The sequence below is a fragment of the Macrobrachium rosenbergii genome, chromosome 42 (assembly GCF_040412425.1).
Source record: "Macrobrachium rosenbergii isolate ZJJX-2024 chromosome 42, ASM4041242v1, whole genome shotgun sequence".
Taxonomy (NCBI): Eukaryota; Metazoa; Arthropoda; class Malacostraca; order Decapoda; family Palaemonidae; genus Macrobrachium; species Macrobrachium rosenbergii.
This window is the reverse complement of record NC_089782.1, coordinates 29,291,736-29,301,735: the sequence shown is the minus strand read 5'-3', so window position 1 is coordinate 29,301,735 and position 10,000 is coordinate 29,291,736. Positions and strand designations below refer to the sequence as shown.

Below are 10,000 nucleotides of genomic sequence, written 5' to 3'. Positions count from 1 at the left end.
TCTCTCTCTCTCTCTCTCTCTCTCCAAGTTGACGCAAGTTTTCAAGGCATTTCCAAATTACAAAAAAGAAAAATGAAAAAGAGAACTGAAATTCTCTCTCTCTCTCTCTCTCTCTCTCTCTCTCTCTCTCTCTCTCTCTCTCTCGAAAAATCCAACGTCTGTTATTTTGCGAAAAAAACTCCTGTCAGTTGCTATATAGCAAGGATGTGCACTCCAGTACACAATTCTTTCAAAGAGAATCTAAAATCCGTACCAAAACAAATGCTGACTCAGAAAAAACTACAAATCATTTGCAACAAAAAAAGCGTGTCAATAATACATTGCATAATGCATAGGTTTACGGAAATTGCGCAAAATAATACAAAAATCATACATACACATTTATTTATTTATACCAAGACCATGCACTTACAAAACAGAATACCTAGACCTTAAACTCACAACACAGAATAACATGCCTAACAGCTTACAAAGTGGAATACGGAGACCTTGAGTTTAAAAATACCAAGACTTTGAGCTTACAAAACAGAATACCAAGACTTTGGGCTTACAAAATAGAATACCAAGACTTTGAGCTTACAAAACAGAATACCAAGTCTTTGAGCTTACAAAATAGAACACCAAGACTTTGAGCTTACAAAATAGAATACCAAGACTTTGAGCTTACAAAACAGAATACCAAGACTTTGAGCTTACAAAATAGAATACCAAGACTTTGAGCTTACAAAATAGAACACCAAGACTTTGAGCTTACAAAATAGAATACCAAGACTTTGAGCTTACAAAATAGAATACCAAGACTTTGAGCTTACAAAACAGAATACCAAGACTTTGAACTTACAAAATAGAATACCAGTACTTTGAGCTTACAAAACAGAATACCAAAACTTTGAGCTTACAAAACAGAGTACCAAGACTTTGAACCTACAAAACAGAATACCAAGACTTTGAGCTTACAAAATAGAATACCAAGACTTTGAGCTTACAAAACAATATACCAAGACTTTGAGCTTACAAAACAGAATACCAAGACTTTGAGCTTACAAAACAGAATACTAAGACTTTGAGCTGACAAAACAGAATGCCAAGACTTTGAGCTTACAAAACAGAACGCCAAGACTTTGAGCTTACAAATTACAAGAATTCGGGCTCTCAAAATAGAATACCAAGGCTCTGAGCTTACAAATATAGAGGTCAGTAAGTTATAATATAGAAACTAAGATAAGATAAATGAGAGAAAGAGGGTTGCAGGGTATAATGAAACTGCAGATGCTATTAAAGTGGCGTGGTACTTATTCTGGACGCGCTCAGAGAGAGAGAGAGAGAGGCAGTATAATATTTTACTGACTGTTATAGTCGAGTCGACTGTCCAATTAACAGGGGGCGATTCTGACCTGCAAGAGGAGAGAGAGAGAGAGAGAGAGAGAGAGAGAGAGAGAGAGAGAGAGAGAGAGAGACGGAAGAATAATTATCTCGTTTTCTGTTCGAATTCTTTTTTAGTTTTCTGTAAAAGAAAACTATTGTGCCGGCTTCGTCTGTCCGTCCGCACTTTTTCTGTCCGCCCTCAAATCTTAAAGACTGCTGAGGCTAGAGGGCTGCAAATTGGTGTGTTGATCATCCACTCTCCAATCATCAAACATACCAAATTGTAGCCCTCTAGCCTCAGTAGTTTTGATTTTATTAAAGGTTAAAGTTAGCCATAATCGTGCTTCTGGCAACGATATACGATAGGCAGCCACCGGGCCATGGTTAAAGCTTCGTGACCTGCGGCTCATACAGCATTATACCAAGGCTACCGAAAGGTAGATCTATTTTCGGTGGCCTTTATTATAAGCTGTACAGGAAACTCGATTGCGTCGAAGAAACTTCGGCGCATTTTTTTGCTTTTTTTTCTTTTCTTAATAAAATTATTCTTTGTAAGAAGTAATCAAAGGTAATTCTTTCTCAAGTCAAAAGTACTTCTTCAAGTTGGCCACATTAGTGCAGTAATCTAAATTCTTATTATCTACTGCCCTCAAGAATTTACTACAACTACTGATTCTGTATAAATTATGATTACTGGACCCTTCCCCCCTTTCTGAATAACTATCTCTTCATTTACTGGAACTTACAATATCTACGATATTTGGTGGTAGTCAAGATTGCAGTAAAGAAAAAAAACGAAATTTTTCTCTGGACTTAACGATAAGAAGTAAAAAATAACGATTGTGCATCTAAACTATTTATGGGAATAACATGCATAATACATACGATCAGTAAAGTTAGTGTTTAATCCCTGATGTGTTTAATTTCTGTCTATAAAAGTTAACATGTAATAGCAGAATACCATAACTTTGAGTTTACAGGAACAGAATAACAAACTTTGAGCTTACAAGGAACCTAAGACTCTGATTAAAAAATACAATACCAAGACTTTGAGCTTACAAAATAGAACACCAAGACTCTTGGGCTTACAAAACAGAATACCAAGACTCAGAGCTTACAAAATAGAATACCAAGACACTGAGCTTACAAAACAGAATACCAAGACTAAAAGCTTACAAAATAGAATACCAAGACTCTGAGCTTACAAAACAGAATACCAAGACTAAGAGCTTACAAAAACAGAATACCAAGATACTGAGCTTACAAAACAGAATACCAAGACTAAAAGCTTACAAAATAGAATACCAAGACTCTGAGCTTACAAAACAGAATACTAAGACTCTGAGCTTACAAAACAGAATACCAAGACTGAGAAAAATAGAATACCAAGACTCTGAGCTTACAAAACAGAATACCAAGACTGAGAGCTTACAAAATAGAATACCAAGACTCTGAGCTTACAAAACAGAATACCAAGACTCTGAGCTTACAAAACAGAATACCAAGACTGAGAGCTTACAAAATAGAATACCAAGACTCTGAGCTTACAAAACAGAATACCAAGACTAAGAGCTTACAAAATAGAATACCAAGACTCTGAGCTTACAAAACAGAATACCAAGACTAAGAGCTTACAAAATAGAATACCAAGACTCTGAGCTTACAAAACAGAATACCAAGACTCTGAGCTTACAAAACAGAATACCAAGACTAAGAGCTTACAAAATAGAATACCAAGACTCTGAGCTTACAAAACAGAATACCAAGACTAAGAGCTTACAAAATAGAATACCAAGACTCTGAGCTTACAAAACAGAATACCAAGACTAAGAGCTTACAAAACAGAATACCATAACTTTGAGCTTAAAAAACAGATTGCCATTACCTTGAGCTTACAAAACAGAATAACAAAACATTAAGCTTACAAAACAGAATACCATAACTTTAAGCTTACAAAACAGAATACCAACACTGACCTTACATAATAAAGTCCATAAATGGGTATCACATGTGCCTGTCCACTTCTTTTCTCTCCCAAATAATTCATTCATGTCCCAACCTCATACAACATCCTGATTGGCTCTTTTCCAACACTTCCACAATGAGAGAGAGAGAGAGAGAGAGAGAGAGAGAGAGAGAGAGAGAGAGAGAGAGAGAGAGAGAGAAGAGAGAGAAATTAAACAGTCAGTATCACAGTACATAACGTTACATAAGCTTCTCTGGAGCAGGATAGCAACGAGAGAGAGAGAGAGAGAGAGAGAGAGAGAGAGAGAGAGAGAGAGAGAGAGAGAGAGAGAGAGAGAGAGAAATTAAACAGTCAGTATCACAGTACATAACGTTACATAAGCTTCTCTGGAGCAGGATAGCAGCAATGAGAGAGAGAGAGAGAGAGAGAGAGAGAGAGAGAGAGAGAGATGACGAATCGTGCTTATGAGACTGCTCCTGTTGCAAGGATCGTGATGCATGCAATCGCAGTGTCGCAGAAGTTACGACCTCTCGTAAAGGCAGAGGCGAAGGTGTCAATCACCATCACGGCGAAAAAAGCGATCAAATGTGACAAAGATTAGGTACGTGATTTGCATATATATATATATATATATATATATATATATATATATATATATATATATATATATATATATATATATATATATATATATAGATAGATAGATAAATATATAAATATATAGAGAGACAGATGGATAGATAAATATACAAATATAGACATTATATACTGTATGTATGTATGTATGTATATATAGCCTAAATAGTATATAGACAGAGATAAATAGATAAATATATAGAGACAGATTGATAGATAAATATACAAATATAGACATTATATACTGTATGAATGTTATATATACAGTATATATATATATACCAAAAAAAGACACATATATATATATATATATATATATATATATATATATATATATATATATATATATATATATATATATATATATATATATAAAAAAATCATATATATATATATATGTGTGTGTGTGTGTGAGCTCTTAACATATAGGCTAAGCCGCACGCTTTTAAATAAATAACAAAATGCAGACACCAGAAAATATATGAACTAATCCCTTCATAATATATTTAATAATGTAAAATAACGCAAGCAATCACCCATTTCCTGCATGCATAAAAAGGCCCCCACTTACATGTCATAATAAATGCATAATTCACCTCCTGCTTAAACATGAAGCTGCTGTAAACTCAATACCCGTAATAGCTGTTTTTTTTTCTTAATTAAAAAAGTCTTTTAAACCAGACTGGGATCAACATTCCGCTATATTTACGAATACTGAAATCTATCCGTGATATTCCTTAACACAGACTTGTATAATTTATCGCAATAACCCCGCTGGTTATTTCAATTTAATACAGAATTATGACGTGGTTTAAATACAGAATGCAAAGCTTCCGAAAGGTTAAATCTGCCCAGAATTTGACAATTTTAAAGCATTTAAAATTGGCGATTCAGGATAGATATACAGCAGTCAGTTTTGCTGTGAATTTCAACGAACAATTATTGCCATTTGCATCAGACTGGTAAAAAATTTATTTTATTTCACTGCTAAATGTTTCAGTAAAAATATTGACACCAGGAAAATAAATTGACATATACGATTACAATAGATTTAAGCCATTCCAGACACCATCTAATATTTAGGGGGCAGGAAAACTCCAGGTAAATGCTAACAGAAAGTGTTATCAGGTCATTTCATCTCATCCAAATGACTTTTTATGCTGATAACTAGACATTATATATATATATATATATATATATATATATATATATATATATATATATATATATATATATATATATATATATATATATATATATATGTATATATATATATATATTTATATATATATATAAATACATATATATACATATGGATATATATATGTATATGTATAATATATATATATGTATATATACATACTATATATATATGTATATGTATATATATATATATATATATATATATATATATATATATATATATATATATATATATATATATATATATATATATGCAGTAGAGAGAGAGAGAGAGAGAGAGAGAGAGAGAGAGAGAGAGAGAGAGAACCCTATCTTGTTCGTATCTCGTCTCCTCCTAATGCATAAAAAAGGCCCATACATCACCAGCGAACTGGACACTAAAGAGGTCGTCTCTCTCTCTCTCTCTCTCTCTCTCTCTCTCTCTCTCTCTCTCTCTCTCTCTCTCAAGCAGCTCAAAAAAAACCGCCTATTTATTCAGTCAACTTCAGTACAACCTTGACGCATCAAGCAAAGGTGAAAAAACCACTTTTCTAAAACCGAAAAAAAAAAAACACTCCAGATTTTAATTTCTTGGACAGCATCACCGACCAAAAAAAAAAAAAAATAGAAAAACCAGACGGTCTCGCCTCGGTTAATTAAATCGGTGACAAAAATTCCTTGGGATCCATTACAGAAGGGGAAAAGCTATGGTGACTGGAAGTGACACGGGTATAGTGCCCATTACAGCTTCGGTCTTTTAAATGTTGTTCAAACTGTTCACTACAGTGTTCATGATGCTTGAGACTTCGCGTCTAAAAGACACTGGTTCGATTCCCGGACGAAGAGAGGCGCCACTGTGTCTTTTTTTGACCTAAGAGATCGTTATATAAAAAGCTCTCTATGCTTAATGTATTCGGCAAAGTTTTGTACAAGTTTAGGAGCCTAAAAATACTCAAGTTTAGGCCTAGTGGGTGTAGAGTGGGGGGTGGTAGACTCCTCCCAGCCCCAGTCTGCATCCACTAGGCCTAAATTTGAGTATTTTTAGGCTCATAAACTTGTACAAAAAAAAAAAAATTTCCCAGAGAACTGGAATGTTAACACTTTTGGGGGTTGGCCCCTCACTGAGTGCAGACGTGTATGTGAATGCATATATATTCTTACACACACGCGCATATATATTCATATATACACACACATTATATATATATATATATATATATATATATATATATAAGATAATAATTATCAGTGAAAAGTCAGTACTTAACGAAGCATGATGATTGACAACTATATAGGAACCGTTAAAAAAAAATCCGTAACTTCTGCGACCACCTCTTACAAAATAAATGATACTCCGATTTCATTCACTGCTCAAAAATCTGATTTTCTATTCTGTCCAAATTCAATGACCTCGGCTCCAAAAACTAATTAGCACAAGATTAGCTACGGTTTAACGAACACACATCATACGTATCCCTAGAACTGACTCTCCTTGTTAAGGAATCTTTTAAAATATTAAGAGAACTTTGGACGTCAATGATAAGGTGCAAGTTAGGTAATGATAAAGCATAGACGGCGGTCCCATTTGCAAGGACGTTCGTTAATGAAATTGCACTATAACTCAACTTTACAATTAGGCTGTGAAACATTTATCAACCAATAAAACCCTTCCTTGCTAAATTAACTCCTTATGACCAAAATGTCTCAGAAGAACATATAAAAGTTATATCATAAATGTCTCTTGAGTCTCAAAAACAGTCTCTCTCTCTCTCTCTCTCGGCGTGTATGTGTGACTGTCTGACTGGCTGCCTTTCTCTCACTCTCTCTCTCTCTCTCTCTCTCTCTCTCTCTCTCTCTCTCTCTCTCTCTCTCTCATCCTGTCTGCGTGACTGCCTGTCTGACTGAGTCTCTCTCTCTCTCTCTCTCTCTCTCTCTCTCTCTCTCTCTCTCTCTCTCTCTCTCTCATATCCTGTCTGTGTGACTGGCTGACTCTCTCTCGTCTCTCTCTCTCTCTCTCTCTCTCTCTCTCTCTCATATCCTGTCTGTGTGACTGGCTGACTCTCTCTCTCTCTCTCTCATATCCTGTCTGTGTGACTGGCTGACTCTCTCTCTCTCTCTCTCTCTCTCTCTCTCTCTCTCTCTCTCTCTCTCTCTCTCTCTCTCTCCATTAAACTTAGATTATCCTAAATCAGGGCCAATGCCGTCAACGACCGTCGGGCAATTAGCGTCGATAAAAACGACAGTCGTTTAATGGCTTTCCGTTGGCAATAATTAACCACCTTTACGTTATAATCGGTTAATCACCTAATTTCTCAACCGGCCTTCCTTCGAGACTAACGGCCTCACGATACACTTCCGGATTAGGTGGATTAACGACTGGAGTTCTAATATATTGATTACAACACCACACATACACAATGTGTATATATATATATATGTGTGTGTGTGTGTGTGTGTGTGTGTGTGTGTGTGTGTGTGTGTGTGTGTGTGTGTTTGAAACAAGGTGGTATCTAACGGAGATTTTATCGAAAAAAAAAATGACAAGCTTTCTAGGACTGTCTGTCCCCACCGTTCCGTAGTCGGATCTTACAGACAGTGCGATGGGGACAGTTTGTCCTTGAAAGTTTGTGACTTTTTTTCAATAAAATCTCCGTTAGATACCATCCTGATAAAATGAGGTCCCGTTATTCTCTGTATAAATGCACACAACAATTTTTTGCAAGTGATCAAGTTATATATATATATATATATATATATATATATATATATATATATATATATATATATATATATATATATATATATATATATATATATACACACATATATATATACACATATACGTATGCATACATAAGCTTTTTTCCTTTGACTTTCAAACACCTCACTTAGCTCTTTAGCACAAAAAAAAAACCATCCACCCACCTTATCTTGTCTAATCTAAGCTCACACTGTTCTTCACCTATTGACCCTTCGGTCGTATGCCTAACTTCCTCAGTTGCAATCATACTATACAACTTTCTGGTGTACTAAAGAAGCTTAATAACAATTGCCCGTCTCACACATATCTTTAAAACCTTTTTTCATCCATATATACTTGACAAACTTTGGTCAGCCACAAAATCCCAGTCCCCAAACTACAGCATACTGCAATATCTGAACTGTAATCTCATCAAGCATACTCATTCTTAAAGATACACTAACCTTTTTCACTTACATAATAAAAAAAATATTAAAAAGCCATGAATGGATTAGAAAGAACAGTTTCTCCACATATTTCATACATTTCACATAAACTCGGTCCTCATCATATTCAAAAAGAATTACTTCACAGAAAGCAACGTTCATGAAACGCTAATTAACGATAATAAACAATTAACAAATGCTTTAGATATTTTATCTTGAGCAAAGCAAACACAGAACCTTGTTTACACGACTTAAAAAAAACGCACCTTTCAAATTCTCTCCCGTTTTTCTAAGCTCAGGTCATTATTGCCTCCTAAATAATTTAACTGAAGCGTGCCTTAATTACAAGAGACTCCTGGGACCTCGGCTTGGGAGAGGAGGAGGAGGAGGAGGAGGAGGAGGAGGAGGAGGAGGAGGAGGAGGAGGAGGAGGAGGAGGAGGAGGGGGTAAAGAGCGTAGGATTTTTCCTCGCATCCTAGGGTTAAATAGCGTTTTGTTAACTACACGAATATTGATTTAGGACTCATTAAGCATTTGGATTAAACTGAATTCATTAAAATCTCATTATCGCATGAGTCACTAAAATGTTGAAGAAATCCACAGTGGCGTGAATGTTAATATATATTAGATATAAATATTCCTAATATACATTAACATTCACGCCACTGCGGATTTCTTCACGATTAAACTGAATATAAAGACGAAGTATTTTAGCTCTTCCTTTATCTTAAAAAATGTCTGAAAGCTGAAAAGGTTTTAAGGCTTAAATGTGGAGACATTCTTAACCAAAAACTGAAATCTAAGACCTCAATCACAGCTCGCCTTGAAGGGCTGCCATGGAGCAAGAGCCCGTGCCAGCACAAGGAAGTAGTGGAGCCTGGGAAACAATTCGATTATCTGTATTTCATTCAGCTTCAAGCTATTTTATTATTATCATTATTATTATTATTATTATTATTATTATTATTATTATTATTATTATTATTATTATTATTATTATTATTCAAAGGATGAACCCTACTCAAATGGAACAGGCCCACAGGGCCACTGACTTGAAATTCAAGCTTCCAAAAAAATGGTGTTCATTTGAAAGAAGTAATGGAAGGTAGTATGAAATGCAAAAAGAAAAGATCGGTTATCAGAAAACAAAGATAAATTAAGACATTATCAAAGATAAAACGTACAAAAATTATCAAAAGGACAATCCGAATTGTTTTAAGGTAGGTATGTATTGCATCTCCGCTTGAACTTTGGAGGTTCGAATTGTACTATACAACATTCTCAGGGAGACCGTTCCACAGTCCAACGGTGTGAGGAATAAAGGCCCTCTGGAACTGAGAAGTTGGACAGCGAGGCACATTTCATGCATACTGGTGCAGCTGTTCAGCGAATCTTGTCGCTCTGGGAAGGAAAAGGGAATCAGGGAACAATCTCAAATAATAAGAAATTGTTTCACATCTCCCCGTTCCTCGACAGGTCGATGATACGGGTAGCGGTCTCGTCTCGTCGGTAATATCGAGATTCTCGTTGGTAATATCGAGATTCTCGTTCTGTTTCCGTTCGTTTCTCGTATGATTCCAGGGACAGGTCACGGATACGACTCCTTGGTGGGGCGGGATTCTTTTAGCTAATCCTCTTCAAGCACACTGTGCCTCTATGGGATAA

The 10,000-nt window shown here is 35.4% G+C and overlaps 1 protein-coding gene across 1 annotated transcript in view; it reads right to left on the bottom strand.

The window, feature by feature from the left end:
• LOC136827778 (uncharacterized) overlaps nt 1–8,809 on the bottom strand; it is a 44,590-nt gene extending 35,781 nt beyond the window's left edge. Inside the window, exon 1 of the mRNA XM_067085236.1 lies at nt 8,682–8,809. Coding sequence (XP_066941337.1) covers nt 8,682–8,809 — 128 coding nt within the window. The remainder of the gene's footprint in view (nt 1–8,681) is intronic.
• Nucleotides 8,810–10,000: the final 1,191 nt, after the last annotated feature.